The 27,113-nt window shown below is 40.3% G+C and overlaps 2 protein-coding genes across 5 annotated transcripts in view; both read right to left on the bottom strand.

Moving 5' to 3' along the window:
- The window catches only part of arhgap29a (Rho GTPase activating protein 29a), a 31,529-nt gene extending 26,172 nt beyond the window's left edge, over window positions 1–5,357 (bottom strand). For 3 of the 4 annotated variants that reach the window (XM_068343955.1, XM_068343957.1, XM_068343958.1), the window contains exons 1-2: window positions 5,212–5,335; window positions 3,781–4,174 (exon numbers count right to left, since the gene is read on the bottom strand). In XM_068343955.1, coding sequence (XP_068200056.1) covers window positions 3,781–4,075 — 295 coding nt within the window. In that variant the 5' untranslated portion in view covers window positions 4,076–4,174; window positions 5,212–5,335. Of the gene's footprint in view, window positions 1–3,780; window positions 4,175–5,211 lie in introns of all 4 variants that reach the window. The other variant, XM_068343956.1, reaches the window with a different exon arrangement.
- Window positions 5,358–6,928: 1,571 nt separating this feature from the next.
- The window catches only part of prkdc (protein kinase, DNA-activated, catalytic subunit), a 29,140-nt gene continuing 8,955 nt past the window's right edge, over window positions 6,929–27,113 (bottom strand). The window contains exons 31-86 of the mRNA XM_068304032.1: window positions 26,830–27,060; window positions 26,384–26,610; window positions 26,084–26,292; window positions 25,558–25,690; window positions 25,299–25,457; window positions 24,882–25,085; window positions 24,586–24,774; window positions 24,380–24,484; window positions 24,116–24,283; window positions 23,833–23,960; window positions 23,540–23,747; window positions 23,126–23,304; window positions 22,872–23,040; window positions 22,706–22,771; window positions 22,560–22,623; window positions 22,260–22,408; window positions 21,956–22,096; window positions 21,731–21,850; window positions 20,952–21,095; window positions 20,602–20,753; window positions 20,324–20,455; window positions 20,124–20,235; window positions 19,815–19,939; window positions 19,552–19,701; window positions 18,976–19,149; window positions 18,675–18,773; window positions 18,363–18,573; window positions 18,075–18,249; window positions 17,753–17,956; window positions 17,252–17,367; window positions 16,931–17,062; window positions 16,641–16,820; window positions 16,154–16,365; window positions 15,838–15,976; window positions 15,526–15,714; window positions 15,180–15,404; window positions 14,983–15,091; window positions 14,756–14,858; window positions 14,507–14,669; window positions 14,250–14,424; window positions 13,468–13,661; window positions 13,035–13,218; window positions 12,644–12,804; window positions 11,576–11,787; window positions 11,403–11,490; window positions 11,179–11,322; window positions 10,233–10,440; window positions 10,068–10,135; window positions 9,762–9,982; window positions 9,425–9,517; window positions 9,034–9,120; window positions 8,872–8,943; window positions 8,562–8,763; window positions 8,206–8,394; window positions 7,729–7,868; window positions 6,929–7,474 (exon numbers count right to left, since the gene is read on the bottom strand). Coding sequence (XP_068160133.1) covers window positions 7,270–7,474; window positions 7,729–7,868; window positions 8,206–8,394; window positions 8,562–8,763; window positions 8,872–8,943; window positions 9,034–9,120; window positions 9,425–9,517; window positions 9,762–9,982; window positions 10,068–10,135; window positions 10,233–10,440; window positions 11,179–11,322; window positions 11,403–11,490; window positions 11,576–11,787; window positions 12,644–12,804; window positions 13,035–13,218; window positions 13,468–13,661; window positions 14,250–14,424; window positions 14,507–14,669; window positions 14,756–14,858; window positions 14,983–15,091; window positions 15,180–15,404; window positions 15,526–15,714; window positions 15,838–15,976; window positions 16,154–16,365; window positions 16,641–16,820; window positions 16,931–17,062; window positions 17,252–17,367; window positions 17,753–17,956; window positions 18,075–18,249; window positions 18,363–18,573; window positions 18,675–18,773; window positions 18,976–19,149; window positions 19,552–19,701; window positions 19,815–19,939; window positions 20,124–20,235; window positions 20,324–20,455; window positions 20,602–20,753; window positions 20,952–21,095; window positions 21,731–21,850; window positions 21,956–22,096; window positions 22,260–22,408; window positions 22,560–22,623; window positions 22,706–22,771; window positions 22,872–23,040; window positions 23,126–23,304; window positions 23,540–23,747; window positions 23,833–23,960; window positions 24,116–24,283; window positions 24,380–24,484; window positions 24,586–24,774; window positions 24,882–25,085; window positions 25,299–25,457; window positions 25,558–25,690; window positions 26,084–26,292; window positions 26,384–26,610; window positions 26,830–27,060 — 8,738 coding nt within the window. The 3' untranslated portion in view covers window positions 6,929–7,269. The remainder of the gene's footprint in view (window positions 7,475–7,728; window positions 7,869–8,205; window positions 8,395–8,561; window positions 8,764–8,871; window positions 8,944–9,033; window positions 9,121–9,424; window positions 9,518–9,761; window positions 9,983–10,067; window positions 10,136–10,232; window positions 10,441–11,178; window positions 11,323–11,402; window positions 11,491–11,575; window positions 11,788–12,643; window positions 12,805–13,034; window positions 13,219–13,467; window positions 13,662–14,249; window positions 14,425–14,506; window positions 14,670–14,755; window positions 14,859–14,982; window positions 15,092–15,179; window positions 15,405–15,525; window positions 15,715–15,837; window positions 15,977–16,153; window positions 16,366–16,640; window positions 16,821–16,930; window positions 17,063–17,251; window positions 17,368–17,752; window positions 17,957–18,074; window positions 18,250–18,362; window positions 18,574–18,674; window positions 18,774–18,975; window positions 19,150–19,551; window positions 19,702–19,814; window positions 19,940–20,123; window positions 20,236–20,323; window positions 20,456–20,601; window positions 20,754–20,951; window positions 21,096–21,730; window positions 21,851–21,955; window positions 22,097–22,259; window positions 22,409–22,559; window positions 22,624–22,705; window positions 22,772–22,871; window positions 23,041–23,125; window positions 23,305–23,539; window positions 23,748–23,832; window positions 23,961–24,115; window positions 24,284–24,379; window positions 24,485–24,585; window positions 24,775–24,881; window positions 25,086–25,298; window positions 25,458–25,557; window positions 25,691–26,083; window positions 26,293–26,383; window positions 26,611–26,829; window positions 27,061–27,113) is intronic.

Below are 27,113 nucleotides of genomic sequence, written 5' to 3'. Positions count from 1 at the left end.
CAATGAGTGGTCAGGTAAATTACAGTGCATCATTGCACATTACTCAAGACCTGCAGGACATTTTAAGTAGGGACCTGTTAATCATTAAAGCCGACAACCACAGGCTCACTGTAAGGCAATATGTTTGAAGCCCATAGTGATTCACTGAAAGGATGTATGTATGACTCACTGCTTATGAGCAAATTGCACTGCTGACATGTGTCACCGTCAACAAATGAAAACCTTTTTTCACACAGCTTTCATTCATGCTTATGGCACAATTATCCTCTGAAAACATGATTGTGCAATACTTAGTTTCTTAGATGTTGTTTCACCGGCTGGATGGACAATAGCTACAAGCATTTTTGGATAGATTGTCATTCTTGTGCAACACTAAAAACTGACATAGACCAACTACATTACAATAAAGACAAATACAAATAGTGTTCATATGATAAAGAGCCTTTTTGGGACACAGTCTTATCCTTCACCGGGTAACCACAGTGAAGGAACAGATCTCTTCCTTGAGCTGCACAAAACTGCCCATCAATCTCCTTGGCAGCATCTGGCACCAAGACACCTACAGTATGACACACCTGTCCCATTGAGGCCGGCAGCCAAAATGCTAACACCCTCTCTTGTATAATAGGTGATGAGATACACAACAATCATCTGCACAGCTCATGCAAAACAAAGCAACTCCATAACAGGTTTAAACACATGTTAGGGTCAACAACAACTTTATTCATCCCTCAATGGCCATTTTTTTCTTTTTGTTTGTTACAGATACAGGCCTGACATACAAACACAAAGGGACTATATAGGAAACGTGCTGAGAGATGGGGGGTGATGAGAAGCCATTTGATGAGACCCATGGGAGCAGTTAGATGTCCATTGCCTTGCTCAAGGGCATCTCTATAGCTACCAGCCCACACTCAAGACTGTGGTCCCTACTGGTCTTGGTTCCCAAGCCAAGTCCCTGTGGATCTCCTGCTGCCCAACGCTAATCGTATGATGGAGGGTTTCAGAGGCCCCATTCACATCACAGACACAAAGGCCAAAAGCACCATCTCCAGAGTACAACCCTGTCTCCACACGTCCTCTCTGACCTCTGCTAAGACCCACCTTCAGAACAATAATCCTCTCCAATCACTGACATGACCTTCACAAGTGGCCACTGGAGTCAGTTGTGACCTTAACGAACAAAGAAGAAATCTGTCACAGTGCTGAGATTATGTGAAGAGATTTGACTGCAACCAAGAAACAAAAACAAATCTTCCTTAGACACTTGTAACCCAAATTAAGTCATGCATCATTGACTCCTATCACAACTAAACAGTAACCATGCTGTAATAACCATTTATGGTTGGTGTGCATTGCTAGACAAACAAATTTGAAGGAATTCACTGAGGAAACCCCCAAGGGAAGAATCTCACAGGCCACAACTATTCTTGACTTGGGAAAGTATCATTTCTGCAAAAGCGGTCAGTTAGCAGCAGCATGCCAGCGTGCAGAAGTCTTCTGAGATAATGGACATCGGATTCACATTACTGCCTGAATGCAGACACTGTTTGCAGAGGCTGCAAAGAACATTGTTCTAGGGTATGAAATTTTACATTGGTTGCAGTGAAAGTCAAACAGCATACGAGGTAGAATTAATTCTGCAGTGATGCAAAAAATGATACATGTCGTAAGTTAAAGAGAATTCAACTAACATCCGACCAAAAAATTAGTGACCAAAAAATCTGTGTGCAAGCTTCTGCTGAAGCCCTAGAGTGCTAAACCTGAACAGTGACACTTTTTATTTGTATTGAGATGGGATGCTCCAGCATAAAAATGACTTTGTTAAACATCTCCCTTCAACATTTTTTTGAAAATTTTGAGGCACAATGGTCCCTTTGCTGCTTCCGTCGGTCACAGAGGGGTTTGTTTTCTACAATGCAATCAGCCTATTTCCCCTAATCTGCCCTTTCCTGCGTTTACCCAAATTAAGACCACTAATTGGAATACTTTGCTTTGCAATCGCCTGTTTACATCTCTGTGACTGTATTTGCAGAATTCAGTTTGTGCTTTGTAGGACCTATGAATTGCATGCAGTTGCATTTACAGGAGTTGGCTGATAGTCATGGAATTACATTGTTAGTGAGTTATTCTTTTTCCAGTCCATTTGAAGTGTGATGTTCTAAGGTTTGACACGTATTTGGAGAGAGCAGAGATCATAAACTGGTTTCCTAAGGACAAGCAGCATGAACAAATATGTCTAGCGTGACAGCTATGAAATCTTGTAACACAGCGAGAACCTTTGTTTGCATGTCATGTGGTGATCTCCTTTCATCTGTTATTTGACACACCATAATTGTAACAGTATCTGTTTCACTATAGTCAAATGTAGAGCTGTGACACCACAAAAAAGGTTGCTAAGCTTGCTAGTCAGCCCCAGAAGTACTTGATAATGGGGCCTATTTTTTGCACTTGTAGGAGTTCATACTGCAGCTGAGTATATGTGAGAGAGAGAGCATTGTTCCAGTGCTGCAGCAATCCCTTTTGTTCTTATGTCATTTACAATAAAGCTTGGAACTTAAACACATAAGTCAGCACAAACAGGAAGAAGAGCAGCAATAGATTTGATTAACTGCTTGCAATGTTGCAAAGAGCTTAAAATAGAAAATATTTTACAAAATTGTGCTCCATTTTAACTACTGTTAAATATATTTTAAAACTAGTACTCTTAAGTTTAAACTGATTAAATAATTTGGGAAATCACATGGAACATTCTAATTTTAATCATCCATCAGGTCTGTAAACCAGCACACATCACTCTTTTGTCTGTGATGTCTCTTATCTTGATCCTCTTCATACCAACAACTCACAGACAGTCTTGTAAGCTTAAGAAACTTGAATCCTACAGATCCTACTCACTAAAGCCAAACTGCCAAGCTAGGTCAGGCACATTTACTGACCTCTCCACATGACAAAACAGAGCCTGGGATTTATTGGATGTCATGGTATAGTTGGTCATAAGGTGAAAAAAAATCAACACCACACACACTTTTACTCCATTATCTTACTCAGATCTTCCTTAATAGGTAAGATGATTAACAAATCTTAGCAGGAGCCAAAAACCCATGCTGAACATACCAGGGTTAGGAATGCAGCTGCACCCACACACTGCACAGTCACACAAGCATGAGTCCATGTTAGTTTGATGTCAGTCTTTCATTGTGGTTTTGAAAAGAACTATTGCAACACTGACAAATTAAACCTTTCAATTGCAGGGCGAGTTATGGTTTATACTTTTAGATGTCTGACTGTCAATAGGTCCTGTCTAAAACCCAATGGTTGTTATGCTATGTTATGCTGGGTTATATGGCTAGAGTAGGAGAATGAGTTTCTGTACCAGTACTTAAACTTCGTTAAGTTATTAAAAAGATGTGTAAATAAATTTTCTTTGTATTTAATCAAAGGAAGGGAGGGCAGGAACCAAAGTAAAAGTGAGATAAGCCTGGTTGACTGACCGCGCTGCCAAGGCCACAGTGGAACAAAACAGGTGGATAAACCTGGGACTGTGTACACTGAGGTAAAAACAGTAAGCACACAAGAGCTGAATGGCAGCTGAGGTGCATTACAAACCCCTCTGGCTGTGTTTACATTTTTCCAAGTTTTTCTCTTCTGTACACTGCCACAAGTTCACATGTTAAAGTTGTTTTTCTTAATGTGAAGACAAACTTGAAAAAGAAAGTATTGCACAGGGAACAAACAAAATATTTTCTTAGCGGCAGCAAGCAGTCTTTCCAAACATACCTTTGGAGTTGAAAACTTCTTTGAGTTGTAGAAGAACCTCAGCAAACTTGCGTACATCGCTGACCAGCTGCATAATATAGTCTGGGTCTGAGGAGGGGCTATCCGGGCTGTCCGAGCTCACCGACCCACTTTTGGGAGCCCGGCCTGGGGCCAAAGGGCCCGTGCTGAGGGGGCTGGATGAACCCATGCTGGAACTTGACAGTCTGGAGATACCAAGGGGAGGTTTTGTCACACTACCGCCGCCGCCACCTCCTGATCCTCCACCTGTACTTTGGCGCAACATTGCAGCGAGCATGCCTTATTGATCCAGTGGCCCTCAGGCCTGGGGGCTGTTACTTGGTGGCTACGCTCCGTTCTCACACCCGGGAGAGAACCACAACAGGGGTTAAGGAGGCTGCAAAGGAAAGGAAAAACAACACTTACAATCTGTACAAGATCCATTCAGAAAACACAGACATGACTGACTGTAATTATGGCAAGTGATCAAGTGAATTTTACAAGATACAGCCAGACAGCAACAAGTAGAACTGGACTGTTCTTCAGTCTGCTTAACTTTCATTGAATAGCATTCACACAATATGAAGAGGGCAGTCCCTGTTAATAGCAGGTAATGTTTATAAAGAAATGGATTATGGGTCACATTAAACACACACACACACACACACACACACACACATACACACACACACACACACGCACAAACACCATGACCCTACAAATTACTGCCCAAAACCTGACCTGAGGGCAAACAAGTGTAATGACACTATTATTAGAACGCAACGCGTCATACAGGACGTGTAACAAACAAACAAACAAACAAACAAACAAACAAACAAACAACATATTACAGCAGTAAACACGACCAGCAGAGGAACGTGTTTCAGTCCACGCTCTCTCCATCCACGGCACACGGAGCGCATCTCCCAGTACGCACGGATCTGAACAGACTATCGCCTATAAACACTTTTTTTTTAACGATTACTTTTCGTGCTTCATTTGAAAACAAGGATTCAAGGCAGGTTAACATCGACGAGATCGTACAGCACTAGAATAACCGACTTAATGTCACCGTTTGTCTTAAAATCACGGCTTCAGACAGCAGTCCTGGCAGCTCCACTCCGTGAGCGTAAAATCAGCTCAAGAATTTCTAAGAAGAAACTTTTGACTTTTTGTTTTCCTGTAATGTTACTGAAGGGCGGCCAAGTGAGTGTGTAAGAAAAAATAGAGAAAGAAACCTTTAAAGTTAAGTCTCATTAAGAACAAGTAACGAAACACCATTTTATTTATTACGCGTTAAAAGTCACAGCAAAACAGACGCAGCTAACTTCCACCGTATCTTTCTGTCTCCTGTATGTGAACATGTGATCTATCACTCATGGGAACTTTAATTTTCCTAGAAAGACGAACACATTCTCAGACAAAACCACACACCTGCTTTTTGATCCTGAAACATTACAAAAGAAAAAGTAAGAATCTGGAGAAAGACGGAATCCTTACAGTCCCGAACCCCGAACTGTCACCTCCTCCTCCGGGTGATGCAGGCAGTAACTTGTGATTAGAATGTTGGGGGATTCATCGGGAGTCCTCCCTTAACAGCAGGTGTCAGACAGACTCCTGCGACTAAACGAGGAACATCCGGTGGTGTCCTTCAAAATAAATTTCTTAGTCAACCTTTACAATTCCTTTGGTTCCTTTGAACGATATTCATATATTCTTGCCAAAAGATTATTCCAATAAATATTCCAAATAGAACTACAATTTAAACCTGTCAAATCTAGCACAGGTCATGCATTGTGGGTAATTAACTACCTTATGCATGTAAGTGAGATTGGCAGTAGCTCAGTCCACTAGCTCTTTGGCTGGGGACCAGAGGGCAGCAGGTTCAAGGCTGATGTGGGCCATAAATATTTTGGAATGTGGAGAGGTGCCAGTTCACCTCCAAGCCCTACCAAGGAGCTCTTGAGCAGGGCACCGTCTCCTTCATAAGTTGCTTATTAGGAGTGCACCACAAAGAAGCTGCCCCCCACTCTAACCCTCATCTGCATGCTTACTGGCCCCTTGTGTATGTGCGTGTGTCACGGGCCTGTGTACATACACACATGCATGTGACAACACTGGAGTGGACAAATAATTTTCCTACGGGGATCATTTAAATTGATTTGATTTAATTTCACTTCACTCCAGTCCATTTCAAATGTATTTGTAGTTTTATTTTGAAAGACAATCTCTGTTTCCGGTATGAATCTGGCTGACTTCACCTTAACCTGAAACACACTACAGTACACAGAACAGTTCAATACGTCACTCCTAAAAGTTGCCAACTCTGTAAAAACCCGATGAGAGAAAAAATACAGTCAGAGACGCATTCATTCCACGAGCAGATTAGCATTATGTATATTATCCTACGGCGACTGGATCCTCTGTTGCTTTTGCCTGGGGTGTAAATCACTGCAATGTGTGGAAGCCTATACCTGAATAGAAAGTGTGTGCACTGCTCTGCAGGCTCCCTGCGGGGCAGAGGACGAACTCCTGAGAAAAACATGCATCCCTTACTGTCTTCTTGTCCGGAAACAAGTCAAAAATTAAAACCAATTATTGCCTGCTTTCAAACAGTATTCTGAGTCTGACAGTGCACTGTCTAAAAACTCAATTTTCAAAATATAAAACACTGACTGATCACCATGACACCAGCTTTTATGTGGATGTGGTTTAAAAATAGAATGTCTTTTTTGAAGACTTTCATCCAGGACTTTTAATTAATATACTGTGTGTGTGTGTGTGTGTGTGTGTGTGTGTGTGTGTGTGTGTGTGTGTGTGTGTGTGTGTGTGTGTGTGTGTGTGTGTCTATACTTAATCTAATCTGTTTGTTCTTCGCGTTGACAGATCATGGTCGAGAAAGACCATTTACAATTGTTAGCACGCACTGCCCCCTAGTGGTTAATCAAGAGGTAGAACTTTATTAATTCCTTTGGGGGTTCAAGTTCATGATCACCCAACATAATTTTGAGCAGATTGAAAGCTTTAGGCTGAAATTTTGAAATGGTGTCAGATTCTTTGAGAGACCTCCTTGTGAAGGTTTCTGCGCAAAGCCTCAAGGACAAAGACTCAGGATAGACCAAGATCCTACTGAAAATCAACCACTCCAGTTATGTATTTTTTTTATTTATTTTCAAAAACAGCAGTTACAAGACATTAATAAATGAAGGCAACAATAGTTTCTCCAAAAGTACAAAAGTACATGGTCAGCATCAAGATGCTCAAACACGTAAGCTATGATTTAAACGAACAGACAAGTTTACACGTATTCCAGACTGTGAGTCAGTGATTTTTAAACTAGTATAAAAGATGCTGGAACTAAAATTCAAACACCTACCTCTACAACATGAGAATTATTTGTAACAACTACAAGACATGTTTGACATTTCAGGTACCTGTGTGACCCCCAATCCCTGACAATGACTATTCTGATGCATTTTAACAACTAAAGAATTAGATCCAAGATTCCCAGCCCACCCAAACTCTACCAAGCACATTTGGGTCCATAGCTTGGTCAAGCAGACAGTCCACCTGTTTCTCTACTGACAAGCCTGAAGCTGGAAGCTGAGCGCGAATGTTGTGCTCCTTCATCCCCAAAGCCACAGACTGCATCCCAGAGAAGGCACCATCTTTCTCAAAGCCTAGCTTCAGCTCATCACTGGGAAAAACAAAAAACATTTTATCACACAAAAGTAAAACTCAATGTACTTATTATGGGAAAGAAAACAATGTGAGCTGCAACTAAAACTCAATATTGTGTTAGAAATGTAGCGTTCATTATAAAATTGTTCCACTGAATTGCATTATGTGACAGACGACTGTTTCCTTCTCTAAAACACATCAATAAAATGCCAAAACGTAATCTAACATAATTTAAGCATCGGTCTACTATATTAGAACTTGATGCTTTACCTGGTTATAGCAGCTGGATTTGCTCCTTCTAGTTTCCTTCTGGCAAAGTTCACCTTCTGTAAGGGATACCAGCTGATCTCTTTTGTGTTTACTTCTTTGGTCCACGAGCCTCCTTTCTTCAGTTGTTTCAGCTCAAAGTTCTGTGTAATAGAAATGGGAAACAAAAATTAATATTTGTTTATCTTATAAAGAAAAAAAACCCACAAAGATACTTAAATCTGCTCACCAAGCAAAAATAGTGTAAATAGTGTGTGATGACTGATACAGAGCTCATTTCTTTATGTCATTCTAATTGAAAAGTCAGGTTAGTAGATCACAATAAAACTTGCTCAAAATTAAGTTTAGGTTCACTGAGAACTGAGACCCCCACCCACCACCATCTACAACATCTACAACTTGTTCTTTTGGCACACACCAGCAGATGTTCTCCTCAAATTAACTCATAAAATCTGTTGTCCTAGCCAGAATGATGGGTACCTTCCAGTCTAGTGAGGGTTCCTTGACAAACACATCCATGGTGTTGAGCAAAAGGTCTGACTCAGTGCTGTAAGCTCGGAGGGAGTGGACCATAACACTCTGGACCAAACCAGACTCTTTCAGAGGCTCCATTAGATTTACAAACTGCTGGGTCAGCCGGAAAGGCATGAGCTCAGGCACCGGGAGGAACTGTGAGGAAATAGAAGATTTAAAGATCGGAAATTACATGAAAGAGAGGTATTTCTTATTCAAGAAGGTGGAGGTAATCTTCTCATTTTGAGATGGTCACACCTGGATTAACGTGGATAAACTGTACAGTTTTAGTTCTGCTAATAGCATGTGTCCTCTTCCCTCACCTGTGTGGCAGAACCAAATGCATGGCCAAAGTCGATGCCAATCATTCCTCCCGTTTCCATGTTGATCATGAAGTTGGACAGATGTCGATCTCCAATACCCAGAACCCAGTGGCTCACACACAGCAAGGCGTGAGAGCTGATCAAGTGGGAGCGTAATGACAGGAAGGCCTCAGGGCTGTTGCACATCTTCAGAAAAGCTCTCCTTTGGAATTTTAACACAGATTAAGACTGTTGAATTGTGGCGCTAACTCTTATTAGCAGGTTCACGATAAAATAAATAAATAAATAAAGATAAAAAGATTCAGTTTACTTGAGGAGATCACTGGGCACATGCTGTAACATTCTCAAAAAGTTGCTGACAGTTTCGGCACGTTTTGCTTTCCTGGAAAAAGAAAAGTAAATTATAATGAAACAGTCGTTGAACTTTGTTATTTTTGGATTTTTTTGTGGAAAAAATTAAAAAAATTTTTACCTGTATGCATGACCATATAGTTCCACATCCTTCACATTTAAATTTGGAGCATAGGATGAAAGCCATTTACTGTAAACTGCAACACAGCTTTAAGAGAAAGTTTCATGATAAACAAAAAAAACAATCGGTCACTTTATCCACTTTATCATAAACAGATTGTTTTTCGAAAATACCAGTGTCTTCAGCATGTATCACCATAAAATATAATTATCATTTACAAACTATTTACTTTAAAATTAAACAACGTCAAAAGGTTTGTCGGAAGGTTTGCAGTGAAGCAAACTTTGAAACAATCAAAGAAAGGTTGTAGAAGACATGAGGATGGCATTCAATCACTGGACAGCGGGTTAACGTTCAAGTAAAAAGAGTCAAATATATACAGTCATCTTACCCTACTGCCCTCTGCTTTTCTTCTTCAGTCATTGCTCCACAAAGGAAGTCTTTCAGAGTACAAGTATTCTCCATCCATTCAATTAGACCAATTCTGTAAAAGCAGTGAAGGCAGTGAATTGAAAAGATTTGAAATGTTTACTCCAGAAGGTCACTGAAGTGTTAAAAAAAAAAAACTTATTGTAAAGTGATTTTGGATGACAGGAAACCACATTGTGTTTTATGGCTTTATTCATGATTATGCCTATCAAGGAAAATCGAAACAAGTGTGACCTTATTCAGTGTAAATGCATCACATTTACGTGAAAGCACAGAAACGTGGTTGGGTGAACGAGTACCTTGTGGATATGGGAATGACTTGATATGTGCGCAGCTGCAAGCCTCTGTGTGTGCAGGCGGTGTCATGACTAAGCAAAATGTTCATGACGGTTAAAAGCTGCTCAATGCGTTGGTCCTGACGGAGGTCCTCGCCACCCTTCACTAAAAAGGGGTGATCACGTTCATCATCCCCACGAATGACCAGACGTTTGGGGCGACGAATAGAGGACATCACCTTTACCTGCATGGCAGAGATTCACACTCATCACTGATATTTCAAACATGGTATTTTAAACAACATTACATGTCAAACAACAAAAGCATACCCTTTCATCAAAGCCAGTTATTTTTGCGTGATACTCAGGCATAGGTTTAGATCTGCCATCATATTGACCTACACCAAGAGGAAGGAGAGCATTCTCATTAGCGAGTGTAAAAAGTTTAACATTTAAGTTTGTTAATTTTAAAGATGTGAGAAAGATTTTGCTGACCAGGGATCTCTAGCTCATTTGCGAACGTGTCTGCTTTAAATCCACTCAGCCAGGTGGAGTATTCCCTCAGGTTCCCCGGTTCCTTTTGAAATCCCCACATGTCTTTTAACAGAACCTCCACCTGTCGTAGCATGCTTTTGTCTTTTCTCTTCTCAAACAGCTTGCTGCCTTTAGGTCCCAACAGCTTTTCAACATTTTTAGAAAATTTCTGTGAAAAACAAAAAAGAAAAAAGGGAAAAAACAAGCATAAGGGAATTTTATGACTTACGGCATGCCATCCAACTACATAAGGCTTTAAGTGTTTGCTGCATTTTTAGTACTTTTCAAATTAATACAACTACCAAAAGTCAAAAAACCTTCTACGTTCCTTGAAATCTTTTCTTAGTTACTGTGTTACGTTTGGTATCTGGAGCACAAACTAACCAAGAATGTTAATATGTTATCAATCAGTTAATTAAACAATAAATAATGTGGCTGATGCTGGTGGCAAAAAACACTGACAGAGGTGACCCTCAAGGGCTTCCGTCAGGGCCTGAAAACATTCTGCCAAAAAGCATGAAGTTCAGCGTGACCAACTCAACAATGTCTGCATGGGGGCGTGGACCATGGGTGTTCTTTAATAATTCATCAGTGAAGAATTGTTTTTTATTATTATTATTCATTTATTGCATATTAGTTAAAATTTTTACTTTGTTTGATCTAAGAATATTTTTAGGAATTTTGAGAATCCAAGTTCTGATAGTTCTTTTGTAGGAAAAGAAAAGAGATGAAGATCTGAGCAGGTAAAAAAATGCTATGATAATCACTGAGCTCGAAACACAAAAAAAAAAAAAACATTAAAAAAAGAGCATGGAAACATAAATAATTTCACAAAATTAATGGAAAGCACATATTTGTAGTGAAAATGTCACAAAACACAAAAACTCAACTTTCAAAAACTTCAAACCTGGATAAATTTCTTGCGAAACACTCCATGATGGCCTGCTTTATAATCCCCGAGTGACGAGTACATGTCATCATATAATTCACCCATTCGTTTCTTGTCAAAGTTTGGTTTTTCCAAAGAATTTTTCACACTCTCCCACCAATCCTGTGTGGAAAAATTACAATATTTAATGACAGGACAAAAACAAAGAGGAAGCTTCATTAATTAATGTGTGGATTTATTGCCTTAAAAATCATCTCGGGGTTTGTAAGCTGCTGCAGCGCTTCCACAAAATTCTTCACAGCGCATCCCTTATCCAACATGCTTCTGAGCCTGTTGACACAAATAGGTTCATAAATTCTCAGAAAACACATGAATATTTCATCCTTCCCAAAAGAATAAAAAGATGGGAATTTACCCATTAACAAACTCCCGGTGCTTGTGTCCCATAGCAGAGTCCTCAAACTGGTAGCTCTCACTACTGGTCATTAGAGCATAAACCAGAGCTTGGGGATAGTGCTCTGCTATCTGCCCAATGGAGTGCTGCACAGCCACAGCTTCTGGTTTGTCCAGTAGAGCTACCATTTGACTGATCCAACCAATCAGCATCCAGCAGGGGACTGACATCACCTGCAGGTACATACAGGTCAGTTCACAATTACAGCTCATGTCTACTTCTAATGAATCTCAAAAGAATGGCATAAACTAAAGGAAAACATATAGCATAGTGTTTTTATATATAATTTAAAAGACAGCTTCAAATCTAATTCCTGGCTCCCTGCTATATTGTTGTTTTTTGCATTTTGGCCATTTGAGACAGGATCCATCCATAGTTGGATGGTTCTGTGGTTACTTGAGTGGTTGGTCGGTCGGTCCATCAAGAAAAAACCCTTCCAACCTCCTAACTTTGCCATCGGGCATGTTTTGTGAATGGTTTTGCATATAAATTGTTAACATACAGCAGGTTTGATGAACATTAAATATCAAGCTGACATTTTTTGTAAAGTGGTTAGGCATGAGTTTAAAATTAGATTAGAATTCATTCAAATGAATATTTATTAACATCGTTTCATATCATTATCTCACAAATAACGCACAAAATCATTCCACTGATGGAATTTGCATTTCTCATTTTTAATTTGTTAATCAATCTGCTTGTATTGCTGTTGGGTTGTTACGGTGATGTTATAAGGGCCACTGGTATGTAGGATGTTATTGAAGCTAAAAGTGTAAGTTAAACCCACAAGAGGATGCTTCACAGAAAGCTTGTATGTTCAAAATAAAATGCGCTGCTATTCTTTATGAATTGATCAGGTATCAGATCTAACATATTTTTGTTTTGTTTTAACAATTCTGAATGTGTGTGTTGTATATATTCAGTGTTCTGACTGATTTGCAGTCCTGTTATAATCAGCCTTAACCTTAACCTAACCTTCCAAAAAAGTTGGAGACTATCTGCACCACATGAACACTTTCACACACTTGCCTCCTTTGTCATGAGATCCAGTGTCTCTGAGGAGTACGATTCAATGATCTGCAGCAGACGAGGGAACTTTAGGCGAGCTTCCTCCGAGTTCATCTTCAGTGCTTTCAACATGTTCTCCACTAAATGAACTGGCAGTGACAACAGGTCTGGAAACTGGCTTCCTGTGGTAACATAGACAAAAAAAAGTGTCATGGAAGGATACTATTTTGCATCAGTTAGAAACTTTGTTCTGCATTTAATTCAGCAAACAGATCACCACTACAACTTGATCAATACACACCTACAGCAGAAATACATGCATGAAGACATGCACCAGTCAAATACAACTGCTTGAATGCAATCACTGGTAAAACAAACAAATGGAAGCAATTAGTTTATTGTTATTACTCACCGCTATCATTCTGCTCCTCCTCTCTAAGTCTCTTGTCACAGAAGTTAGCCAAAGCCATGTACGTCTGAATGATGCTGCTGCTTTCCACACAGTCCTGAGTGTAAGACTGAAGCTCTTCATCAGCCTTTCTCGTAGCATCACACAGCAGCTTCAACGCTCTCAACTGCAGCCCCACCTCCACTTTCTGAAGTTTAAACAGTTTATAGACGATAAATACTTACGCATGCAGTTTGGGTTTGACTTATAACAATAAATGTCTGCAGAGCGTTACCAACAGGAATCAACAAATTTTTACTGAAGTTAAATACACACAGTTAATCTCCTGTGATCACAGCTGTCGATCACATTGTGGCAGAGGTCATAGGGGCAGTAATTCAATGCCACCTCGTCTAATCAGACATTATTCAAAAGTTTGCCAATACAAGAAAATTACCTTTGGACTTTCCGAGGGCCACGCAGCTCCAGACAACTTTGCAACCATCTCTGCTTTTTCAGCCTCAACAGTTCCCAACACTGAAGGGCTTTTGCTCACAGCTGTGGCCAGGATTTGGAAAGATGTACCCAGGAGAATCTTTTGGTATCTGAAGACCTTAGATGTGGCACTCTGACAGTCAATCTGAAGGTCCTCTGTGGAGACATATTTGCACATAGGCATATGTAAAATGGATACAGTTTATATATTGTTTTCTAGTACAACATTTTTCCAGAAGCTTTTCTGTTGTGTTAGCACCACACCTGGGACATCTCTATATAGTTTCAAACATTTTGAGCTAGCTCCCATTATATACAAGTCTGAAACTGAACATAAACGCACCAGGAGGTAAGTTTAGCATTATTTTATAAATATTTCACCTGCAAAATGAGACCCTATGGACTGGGAGTATGGACTGGCCAAAATGATCTTACACCATATAATAGTAGACTAACGCAGTAATGGATCTGCATAATTGTATTTATATTTATGGTTACAACACTATTTCTTATTTTTCCTGTCTTCATATAAACATAACTTTAACCAAACTATCAACCTAAATTACAAATATCCTAATAAAGAAGAAGTGTTTACAAGTGTTATTCATCAGCTGACACCTTGATTTGTTCAATTAACATACTGCTTCAAACTCATATGCATAAATGACTTTGATCACTGGAGACTCTCAGTACTATTGATTTGTTGTTTTTATGTAATGTACAGGAGTCCTGGTCTCTTCTTACCAAGATGTGTGATGGTCTTTAGCATGGCACCGATCTGATCCACGGGACCCTGGGCCTGGCTGCGTTTATGGTTGTAGCAGCTGAAACTGTGGGCCCACCGAAGCAGCATGTCTCTGTTTGTTTTGGCCTCTTTGTGTAGCTCCTTCAACAGTTTGGTGGCCACAGGAAAGTTATTCTGAAAAATAAATTCGAGTTACAAGGTGAGTTTGATGAATAAGTTTGAATGCAAAACTGGATTTCTACAGCTGTTTCTTCACCTGCTTCCTTGCGCTGTCAGCCATCTCTAGCTTCATGTTAAACTTGCAGTCATTGATTAAAGTGTCGATGATTCCTGTTGGGTCCTCTGAACTGTCCACCTCCATACTGTCACTGAAAATGTGGCCTCTAAGCTTTTCCCTGATCTTGTCCAAAAAGAAGCATCTAAAAAAAAAAAAAATTTGTTCCTGTGGATTCTTTATTTGATTATTTAACTGTACTCAAAGTCTAAAATATATATTTTTTCTTACCGAGACGTAATGATGTCATCCCATAAATTCATGGGATCTACTTTAGCATCAGGATAACGCTCAGTCCACAGTCTGATGAGACGCTTGAGAGAGTTCACAGACACTGATAAATGGAACACATGTAAGAAAGAAAAGACACAACAAGAAAATAGGATATTACTGCTTGTAGATGTTATTTGAATATTTATTTTTGCTTGAATTTCAAAGGTCATACAAAATGTACTCACCCTCCCCTTTAATGAACAGCAGGAAGTCCTGGATTTCAGTCAAAGCCTGCACTGACTGCAGCGTGGTCAGTCGACTTTGAGTCAACAGCGTATCCACGCTGGAGTAATTCTAGACGAGGCAAAGACAATGAGTGAACGATGAATGAATGAGCCTTGTCAATCTAAAACCTGATGTTAAAGGATGTGTTACAACAAACCTCCATGAAGAGCTGCATGGCGTTGTTGGTGTAGTATTTTGCACGGTCATAATCCTCCTGCAGGATGTACAGCAAGCTGAGCTCTTGACTGTAATGACTCTCCAGCAACTTCTTGCGCTCCTCCACCATCATCGCTTTGTCAATGAAGGTGAGAAGACTTTGGTCTGATTCACCGAGCTGCAGCTGCTTCAGCATGCTGCGAATCATGTGAGGCAGGTACATTTCCTGGCATGAAGACAAGATTTTGTCATATGCTGCATCGGTTGTGCATTCTTTAGTCACATATTTCAAAATGATTGAAAATCCTGCAGGATGTTTTCCTTGTGCGAGATTGAGAAGTTCAGACCTGGTAGAGGGGCTCTGACCATATCTTATCAAGGTTGGGTGGGGTGGACTCATCTATGTATACAGTGGAGCAGTACTGAAGAGACTTCCATTCAGTCAGGTGACTGTAGGCTTCCATAGCAGCTATGTCCCAGAAGTCCTTCTCAGAGTCATTAGGCTCACCATCAGTCCAATGCTCAGTGTTCAAAGCCTGCCAGCATGGGAGACAGCAGACACACACACACACAGCAGCAATATAATAACGCACTGCATTTCTCCTGTGACATGCTTCATCTGCGCAATGGCTGACTTAATATCCTGAGAAAAACAATACCTCATTATAAAGCTTCACAGCCTCTGCAAAGTCAGAGCTGGCTTCAGCTTGAAGTGCAGCACAAGTGATGGACTTCGTCCCAACTTTACCACCAAAGATGCCACGCACCACATCATAATCCTCCAGAGACCTGTAAAGCCTGGTTAGAGGAAACAGAGACAACTTGTAGTTCAGCAAACGTTGTGGATTATTTAGAATCACCAAAACATAATTGATCTGTACATGCAATTGAGCTCCTGACAGTTACAATCTAACATAACGTATAGGGATAGTTGTAAAGAACACCACGTTATACCACGTGTGACATACATATTACCTTGCCAGGTGAATCCATTTGTTGGTGTCTGGAGGGATTTGCTTTGGTCCTCGAGGTCGCTTGGAGGGAGGTTCCACCTGTCCACCAGCATGGCTCAGTAAGCCCTCTTCCAGCAGCAGGATGCCAGAGGGCTGCTGGAGACTCACCAGACAGGTAGAGCTGATGGCTGCAGGATCAATGTGCTGCAGCTCCTTATTCTGGTAGCACATGTCCTAACAATGCAACCATCAGATTGTTAACCCAACCCAAACGTTTACAAGATACCTACAGCATGCAAAATTTAGCAGCACAAACAGTACTAAAAAGAGACACAGAGCTCAATGGAGAGGACAACCCAATAAAAAGCTGATCCAAAAGAAACAGGAATATCAATGTGAAAATCATAAACATAAATGTAATTACACTGGGCATAAATACAACGGCACTGTGGACATAAATGTCATTAGATTACAGACACCACCGTGACTGACATTCCAGTACTTCATACCTGCACACAAGCTATGAAAGGAGGGAAACAGAGAGTGCTGTTGCTCAGGAATCTATTGATGTTGACACGCAGCTCCTCTTTAATCCTCACACTCTCCTCTCTTGGTTTTTGCTCTTCCATTTCTTGCAGGATACCAGCAAACAGGGAGCTGAACAGATGTTTGGCCAAAATGGGATCTCTCTGAAAGGACATGGACTTCATTAACTGATTAAAGCTGCTGGATGTTGCTGTATATGTTGTCTGTCTTGTTTATGTTGTGTATATAAGGACAAGGGTAGTAGCAATCTCGCCTGGGCAAGTGCTTGGAGAGGGGTGATGAGGCTGCTGTATGCGATCTGGATGTCTGGAAAGTCTCCCACTCTGTAGTTACGATACAGAGTCACCTGGGCCTCTTTTCGCAGTCTTTGCTCAGCTTTTTCTTCCTGTTTGGCCCCACAAAGAACCACTGATGGTTATACTCCATGGCAATTTGGAGAAGTTAATAAGCATAAGCACTTTATTAATCTACCTGATGCATTAATGTCCTACCATACAGTAGTCTTAGATATACAAAAGACAGGAATATATGGATAAAACATATATCATTATATGAGGTTCTACATGTTTGATACCTTTTTCTGTCTTTGAAGTCGGATTTCTTTTTGTGCATAATTCAAGCTGACTTTCTCCTGATCCTTAAGAAATCTGCGTCTTAGTCTCAGGATGTTATGGCGCTGCTCGTTTAGTTCTGTAAACATGAGGACACAATAAATATATTCACATTAGGAGAACTGAAATGAATTTGAAATGTGAAATATTTAAGTCTAAAGAAAATCAAATGATAATGAAATCTTCTATGCAAATGGTTGAAATCACTTCTGCAAGAAATACGAGAACCATAAACCAGTGAAATAAAGCTGCTAACAATGGCGTAAGACCTCACCCAGGATCCTTTGTGTTCTAATCATTCAGTATATCCTGTTACAATGATAACAATGGCACAAACAGGAATCAAAGGCTTTTGGAGAATATATTTAAAGTGATAGCTTTCTTTAACAAACTTTAAGCATAAAAAAATAATGACCTGTTTAATTCTTGTTTAAATAGGTGAGTATTTCTTCTTAGGTACTAACCTCTGGTGCGACTGTCCACCTCATCTGCCGCTGCAGTGAGACGCCTCAGGCCGAAACCTTCTCCTACAGGTTTTCTTGCTAAAGTCCTCCTCTCAGTTTTCTTATCAAATGCCAACAATGAAGACATAGACTCAGATCCAGGAGTGTACTCTGCTAGTGTCTCCATGCTGGTGCCAGTAAGCCAGTTATATGCTGTGCGTCGACCTGAGGGGAAAAACAGATTCAAGCCAAATATGCCCATTTCAAACTGACTAAACTACAAGTACAGCAAATCCCATCTTTAGTCCAGCTTTACTAACAAGATATTGGATCTGATTTGCACCTGCAGTTTGAGTTTGGGAGAACTCTAATGAGGTCTGAGTGGCTCGGAGCATCCCCTTCGTGGCTCCAGACTGGGTCGCTGCTAAAGTCTCTGGGCTCTGAGAGCTTAAGGTTTCAACAAACATTGGAGTCATCACTGTGCTCCTGAAGCGCCAGTTGGAATCTATCACATAGTCCTAAGGAGTAAAAAAAGGAATTTGTGCATCAAGCTCATCAGTGGCATGATGTCAGGAATCTTAAAATAGCTTATTTATATCTCACCGAGGAGTAATTAAAGGTTTCAACTGACCTGGAAGGTACACTCTGACAGTGGATACTCAAATATGTTTCGTTTGAAGTCAGGACTCTGGCTAGTCATTTCCAGCAGCAGATTGGTAGCCAGGCTTAAGAAACACCTTTCTATCTGGCAGGAGTACAAAGAACTAAGCACTGTCAGCATTCGCTCCAAGGTCGTTGTGGGAAGACGCTTCTCTTGACTCCAGAAGTTATGAACATAAAGCCTGAAAAAAAACATTTTTTTTTTTTTTAATTATAATGCATCACTCAAAGACAGTGACAACTTAAATTAAATATGTGAATATAAGAAATTGTGGTTTCCTACTGGAGGCCTTGGTTTTCATCAGACAGTCCCTGCAGTAATGTTTCTTTAGCTGTATTCAAAATCTCTTCTGAGGTGTTGTCTTCCATACTCTCTGCATCACTGCAAGAATCGAACAACATATATAGTAAGTTAGTATAACAACAATACATATCATTATCACATCAGGCAGGTAATAAAGGGCTGCAGGCCTAACTAAACCTGTCCCTACACATGTGCAATGCCCTCTAGTGTCCACAACAGAAAAACATCTCAGGTCACAATAAATACACTGGGCATGATGACTGAAAAAGGCTCCAAGTACCTGTAGTTGTCCTGGATCCACATGAGGATGTCGTACATCCTCTCTCTGCACACTGGTGAGGGATGTGAGATAAAAGCCGTCACTGCACCCAGGAGCTCCTGAAGCTGAAGAGGATTTAGGAGGGCAATAATCTTGTGGATGATATCCAGACAAGCTTTCTGCCTCACTTCATCCCTGTGGGCACAGAGTGACGTATGAGGCCAGATTCAGATGTGTGCATTTACAGAATACCCCAATGTCAAATTTTTTTGATTTCCTGTAACTGATGATCACAAAAAGCCTCGGACAAATATTGTGAGATTTTTTTTTTTAAATACTGAAAAAAATGGCTCTGACATTACTGTTTCCTAGAATGTACCTTAAAGCGAAACACAAAATCATTTCATTTGTTTTTTGACAGTAGACAAATTTGAAATCTTGTTTCCTAATTTTGGGGGACTCTTTAAGAATGCAGCATAAAATCAGGTCATAGTTCTTTATAGTTTATAGCTCTCAAATGTCTCTAATGGATCGAAAAAAAATAATCCAGAGAGGAAAAACATAATGAAAATAAAGGAGATAATGGTTTTGACATGCCTATGGCTCATCATCTGGATGAATCCTGTGGTCTTCAGTTGCAGAAAGATGTCTGGGATAAGGTCAGCTCGGCTGAGCACACACTCCAAGCAATGAGTCTTCAAGAGGCCATGCAACTTCGGCAGCAGGAAGAAAACATGATTGACAAACCTGATAAAATGAAAAAGAAGCTAGAGTTTTAAAATAAGACCAGGATAGATGTGGAAAAAATTTAATTTTCATGACTTGGTTCAGATGATACTTCTGTTCTGATGCAAACTCACCGATCCATGAAGGGAGGAAAGTGCTTTGACACGTTGTTCAAACAAATTATAAACTTGTCATCCATGTCTTTTTTCTTCAGATTTGTTATCTTGCTTGCTGCATTATTGAGAAGTTCTTGATGATTCTGAGGCCAGAACAGAAAAATCATTAAATCTCACGTTCATGTGAGAATGTGATGAATTTAAAGTACCGCAGAAAACATTTGACATTCACAGAATTATTGCATTAACTTATTAAATCCCTACTTCAAGGCGAGCCGAGTTCATAAACAAATGCAGTATAACCTACAAACAGCAAAAGTCTCTTACTTCATTCATATTAGCTGCATTCTTAAGGATGAGACCAATAATTTCAGCAACGGCTGCATAGATCTCTTTATACTTCACAAAGGACAAGTTGTTGGTGAGAGACTGGATGTATCTGAAAAAAAAAACACAGTATGCCAACTAAATGTTTGAAAAGAAATTGTAATTTCACAGAGTGAGGTGTGATGTCACAAAGTTGTTACCTCTCATATTCAATTCCACATGAACCATCGTAGGCAGGAAGCTGGTTGGCCAGAATGATTCCCAGCAGCTGAAGCCCAACAGAGTTGTCTTTACTATTTGGGTCGGTGCCACAAAACCTCTCATAGATCAGACTACAAGAAGAAAAAAAAAAGGGTTTAATTCATAAAATACAACTACCAGATCATCATGTTCTAACTTGCTAACTATCTAACTAGTGAGATAAGGGCTTGTGTGTCAAAAGCAGATTAATCGTTTGCAGACAGCCACCAGGTCCAACCTATAAGGCACGTGCAGACAGTCTTTCCAGCACTCGACCAAAGTGCGAATGATCTCCAGGTTGTGGCGGAATACTGCCCTCTTGGAGTGGAAGCTGTTCCTCATCAGGAACTCCAACAGTCGATTGGCAAGCACTTCATCTCTGGGGTTACCCTAAAACATTATTATTGTTTTACATAATTACATTGAAATGATGGCATATGTATTCTAATTAAATAAAATGCTTATATCTTGCATTGATTTACTTGATAATGCATGTGTCACATGTTTGAAACACTACACTGCTGAGGCACAGATCACAACAAATATGTATGAAGGATTTCTATTTGTGCCTTTTAAAGTATTAGGAACCTTTGGGTTGGCCAGACTTGTCCAAGACAGCACCGTAACCACAATATCCACCACCATAAAATGAATCCCTTCTCCTCCATTGTTTCCAGACACAACGACCTGCAGGAGTGGCCCCAACAGATGCTTGGCATATGGTCGAAAAACCTGGAGAGATAACATTAATGTCTGAATCCACAAACAAACAAGAGGAGCAAACAATAACGTGTCACACACATTGAGCTAACGCCATATGTATTGTCTGTATCAACAGAGTGGATGGTAAATGTGTTCAGTTGAAGCAGTCCCTTCCTCGTGCATGCCAAGCTGCTACAAAGTCTGCTGTTTTTCCATCATCAGCATCGTCATTTCACATTTCTAGTGGTGTCATGCCAACCAAAAAAACTATAGAATTTTTCATTTTGAAATTCAGATTTCTGCCGCTGGAGACCAGGATGTGTGATGCTCAAAAACAATACTTTGCATCAGTTGTGTTGCAAACCAGCTGTTTGACAGCAAAAATTAAATTCTGAAATATAGGTTCAGATGAAAGAAAAAGTTTATTCGATGTGGCAGACTTAAATCTTTAGCTGCACTTATTTGATCTGCATTATGCCTGGAGTTGTGCAAGAAGATCTCAGCGGTAACAGAACAAGCTCAAGAATTCTGTGTTTGTTATGCTGCACAGCTCTGCAAAACAAAGACACCTTTGTCAGCTAATCTACAGTAACACACACTTTATTTATACAGTACTTAGCTTTACTGTTAAGTTCTCCCTTCACTTCTAACATGGTGGCATTTACCTCCTCTGTGTTGATGATCAGCTTTGAGATGAAGAGTCTAATATTCAAAGGTGTTGCTGGATTTGATAGTTTTGTATGTAGAAATTTCATCCATGGAGGAAGTTCAGAGGGTGAGTTCCCCTGTTTCATTTATAAAAAGAAAGCATTTTGAGGGACACCAATACAAATCAATATTCCTTTATGATGATGTGAATATTAATTATGTAACTGTACTCATGTACTGACCTGTTCAATTTTGGGGGTGATGTTGTTCCTGTGCATATGTCCAATAAGACCAGTCATGGCTGCCATGCATTCATGCTGGTTTAGCTCATCCATTTCTAGATCCACCACTGCATCCTGGGAGGTATTTATCTCCTCTGTTTCCTAGATGCATAAACACACCCACGTTCATTATCACAATCAGAACTACAGATTTTAGTTTTATCATGTGGATAAGCTTATTTAACAAGTTTTAGACATCATATGGTATTAAACCATAAACAGCCGACTGAAAAGCGTAAACAAAGAGACAAAAATCCAGACTCACTCTCTTTAGTACGGTGCGTCTGTGTCCTTCTGGGTTCTGGGAGCTGAAGGAAAAGCTCTGGACTCCAGTAGAGAAATCAAACTGGCTCATCTCTTCACTCAGGCTGCTGTCAGCCATGTAAGACTGGGAGGACAGATACACTGGTGCCTCTATGGAAAAAAAAAATCAATCTCATTATCAAGCATCTTCTTCAAATTTCTGGATACATGCATGTTAATTTTTTTTTTTTAAACCTATGAGGTGGAAACACAACATGTGCAAGGAAGTACAGCTAAAAACCACGTTGTCAGGAGTATATACCTCCACTCTCCTCGCTCACTTCTTTTCGAATCAAGACATATTTCCTCTTTCTCTCAAGTGGGACCTAAGTCAAACAAAACATAAATGAATAAACCAAGAACACAACTCAACATACTTTTAAACAAACAAGAATGATAAAATAATACCTCAATTTCTACAGGAAAGTTGTAGGTCCTTTTGACATCAATGATATTTTCCAGAATGAATTGGTTCTGGTCAAAGAGAGAAAATCATTACCACCAATGACATTTAACAAGTGAAGGGAGTTGTTAAATTTAGAGTTGAGCTGGGAACGATTACAAAAACAAGTACCTTCTCTGGTTTCTCACTGAAGAGGAAGCCGTGGTAGAATTTGGCCTCATTGAAGCTGCAGCTGATGGCCGCAATGGCACAGTTGTACGCAGCACAGTGATAAAGTCTCCTAAGCTGAAGGAGTTGAGTCTCACCTGCCATGTTTTCAGTGAACGCCTCAAAACATGTCCTAATGGAAAAAACAATGTAAGTTCTTCATGAAAGAATAAGAAAAATTATATGAATGAACTTCAAAAAGTGGCGGTGAGCCACACTTGATCAAGGTCTTGGATAACTCATTCCCCTCTGTTTTGTCTGAGCGGCAATATGCTTGATTGATCCGGGATTCCTTAGAATAAACCTCTTCTTTGGGAAGACGAGAATAAAGCAGCTCCATCAGCTTGAGGCAACCATTCTTCTTCAGCAACTGGATCTCAAAATCTGTTTCATTTGACTAAAATTCAAAAATATAATAAATATTAATTGACATTCAATGTCTTTTCAAAAACAATAAGACAGTATTAGTAGTACTTCAAGATATGAGGATGAAGATTATTCTAATTGCGTTTGCTGAATGGCTAAATATCCCTGAAACCCATGAATACCCAGACAGTGTACAATAAAATCCACAAATAAAGCTGTTGTTGTTTGAATGCATTTCCTATATGTAGCAATGTTAAGCAGCAGACCTTCGTGAAGCGGCTGAGCAGCAAAGCAGTGATGTCACAGACGTTTGACACAAAGAAATCACTGAGGGCCTTATTGCTGCAGTGAGAGGCCAGAGGCAGCAGAACCCTCTCCATCATGGCCTGCAGCATGGAGCTCATGGGAACATCACCCTGCTGTATCACCCCGTGTACGGCACACAGCAGCTGTAGCTGCCGCTCATTGCTTGACCTGTCAGATGACAAATACAGGATGTGGGCACAAAATAAGGAACTTCTTCCATGAATACAGAATGGTTTGCAAATGTTTTACTAACCGCTTTGCAATCTTTTGGAAACAGGTTTGGAACTGGTCCTCCATAATGTGTTTTCTATCCCGACAGAGGATCCCAGCCATCAGTTTGAGTAGCAGTGGGCTGTGAGAAAGCTCTAGAGCATCCAGCAGCTAAAAGAGAGAATGAAATGCATGGCTGGTCCGACAATATAGATGCCGGTACTGTCTGCTTGCTTTAGAAGAAATTAAATGATTAGTCCTGAGTAAATTCATTAACCAAAGTTCTAAAGCTAACGCACTTTTAATGTCCGAAGCCCTGACTTTACCTTTCGAATACAGTCCATGTAATTGTTGCGCTGAAGTGAGCCCTTAGCGAACTCATCTGACTGCATTGGGAAGTGGGACGCTACCAGGGTGTCGAGGCCTCTCTGCAGCTCAGCCAGCGGCTCCTCTGGGAGTGTTGTGAAAAAGGGCAACACCAACAGGGCCTGGCTCTGGGAAGGGAGGAAATATCACACGTAAGGCTTAAATTTGAGACAGTTTAGTCTATCAATCATTTGAGAAAATTCTATGTTTACTCTTTCTAATACCTTGAGATTCAGTGACAAGTTCATGTCAACCAGCAACATAATGAAGGTGGAAAAGACCGGTGTGAACGCCTCATGGTTCACATCCGAGCAAACAGAAGAGTCAAGCTGATAGAAAGAAAATACTTCATGAATTAAACTTGTTTTGTATTTAGTCCCTGGGACATTCAGAGTTGTTGATGTACTGGATCTACAAAGCTTCATCATACCTGCAGCAGCTTGGAGAGCAGCAGAAGAGTGGCTGTCTTGCTCTCTGGAGTTGATGAGGATCCTACCCACCATGACTGCAAGCTGTTCCATCTCCTAAGGACGTCATCGACTAACTGTTTCCCTTGAGTCTTCCTAACGGAGCGCTCACTGAAGCTATGGTCTAGCATGCCATTGAGCAACAAACTGACCTGTCAAATGAAAAAATGTTGTTTGATTGATCTTATTTGGGAAATTTTGCTCCTCTTCACTTGACTCTGCATTTGAAGAAACTTTCATTTGAAGCAGTAGGAGCTACCATGCTGGGATTTTGAGAGGAAGCCTTCATCAGGCGTGGTAAGGTGGTCTCCAGTGTTCTCAGCAGCCCGGTGTTGATGGTTGTCTGGAAGAGGCTATAGAAGTACTCGCCGTGTGAGAAGCTCAGTAAAGTGTGACTGTGACTTCCGGATATTGGCACGGAGAGCATAATGGTATTCAGCAACAAGTCCACCAGTTCCTCACTCTGCAAGCAAGCAACAACAACAGCAAGCAGTAAGTTCCTAAACCTCCAATTAACATTAAAAAAAAAAATTATTAATGGTATAGTATGTTCAATATTTTTTTCTCTTTTAACCATCCCTTTGGCGTTTTTATCTGAACGTTTTCCTGCAAATGACATAACTGCAGCTAAACATTCAATTTCATGACATCCAATCTAAACAGAGGTAAAGCTAACCTGGTGAGTCAGAGAAAATGCGAGCTGAAGCAGGCCGTCTGCTAGCCGCTTGGTGTTAATGTCCAATGACGGAAGTGCTTTCCTGTCCCCCCCGGGCGCTATACCTTTGTACACAGTCATCAGAAGTCGGGATCCAAGTGATTTGGCATAGGAGGCATCCTTTAACACAGAGGAAAGACAAAAGCCCACAAAAGACTGCAAATTTAGGACTTGGTCACTTTTTAATGATTTAATGGTTACATGTGAATCCAATTAATACCTGGCTGTGCAGAATGCTGCTCAGGAAGTTGGCTTTATGGATCTGCTTACAAGAAGAAAGAACCATTTCCATCTGGTCACGGTGGCTTAGAGTGCTGGAATGATAGAGGTCTAGAGCACACAGCTCCTCTACACTAGAGATCAGTATAGAGAAGAAGAAGTGAAAATCATAGCTTAATATCGGTGTTCATAATTGTATTATTACGTTATTATGGTCCCAGAAAATTTAATCAGAAGTAATGCTTCAGAAGCAAAACACATGTTGTTTCTGACATCAGTTTAGTAGAGATGTTCATTATTTTGTGATCCTCAAACTGTTCTTTAATTCTATCGTGCATCAAAATTAATCCAACAAAGGATCACCCACATTTACATTTAAAGGTTTTTGAAAAGTAATGTATAGCTATGACTAACCTTTCCAATCATTTATGAATCACATTTTCATCTTCAATGATGCGCATTTTTGCCTATTCTATGGTTTTAAGTTTTATTCTTTTAATAATGTGAATGAAAGATGAGTAGCATACCTTTTACGTGTAAGTTTGGTTCGCAGGCTGGCTTCAATGCGAGGACGGTAAGGTGAGGCCAGCAGGGCCTTTAGTAAATTCACACACTCGTCTGGTAGGTTCTTCATTACTTCCACATCAGCCATGTTAAAACCCACAGAGGATGGCTCACACACTACAAGCGCAGTCAGCTCAAAAAATTCTGACACAAAAATGTCTTGTTCCAATAGCTGTGAATAAACAATGGATATAAATCATCCAGAAAAATCCTTCAAGGACAGAATCACGATATTATTATTGATGTCAGAGTGTCAGATATACCTTACAAAACTCCTGGCCACCTTTGGTCAGAATCATGTTGGTAAACTCAAGCAGGCGGACCGTGATGGAACACTTGCTGAAGTTGTATTGGTCCACCTCCCTGGGGCTGAAGTGAGACCTTTTCCCACCATGAGGGAAGCAGCTCTCTGCTGCTGTCAGATCCTGAGCTGCCAGCTCAGTCAAAAAGAAACTTACGGCCTTGAGAAAGCAGGATTTGTCTCTGGAATCTTGAAAACCAGTATTTATTTCCATTAGTATATTAAAAAGAAAAAGAAGAGATCCCGCAAAGCCACTGTATTTTTGTTGTAACAGTAAAAGTGGCAAGATGCGTTCAGTTAAGTTCAAATATATTTTGACTTGCACTCTGTAAAGAAACCCAAACCTATGAGACTCTTTATTACAGTAATTAAAAACAAAAGGTAAATTACTTGGATAGCAGAACTTACCAATCATGTGACTAGGCTTGATTATGTGTAAGCTGATGAAGGTGTTGTAACAGTCCAGCGCTGCCAGCAGAAGGTCCATCCACTGCAGGGTGGATTTCAAGCTAAAAGAGGCCCTCAGGTCCCTGAGAGTTGGCTGGGAGAGGAGACCCCCACCCTCAAACCGGGAGATCAAGAACCCTATGCCGTGATCCTTCAGCATGCCGTCCAACCACTGAGATGGAGACTTCTTTCCTAAGTTCAGTCACACACAGAGTCTCATCACATGATTACCAAACATAATTTAA

Source organism: Antennarius striatus, chromosome 20 (genome assembly GCF_040054535.1).
Source record: "Antennarius striatus isolate MH-2024 chromosome 20, ASM4005453v1, whole genome shotgun sequence".
Taxonomy (NCBI): domain Eukaryota; kingdom Metazoa; phylum Chordata; class Actinopteri; order Lophiiformes; family Antennariidae; genus Antennarius; species Antennarius striatus.
The sequence above is the reverse complement of the archived record's forward strand: the minus strand, read 5'-3'. Positions and strand labels throughout refer to the sequence as shown.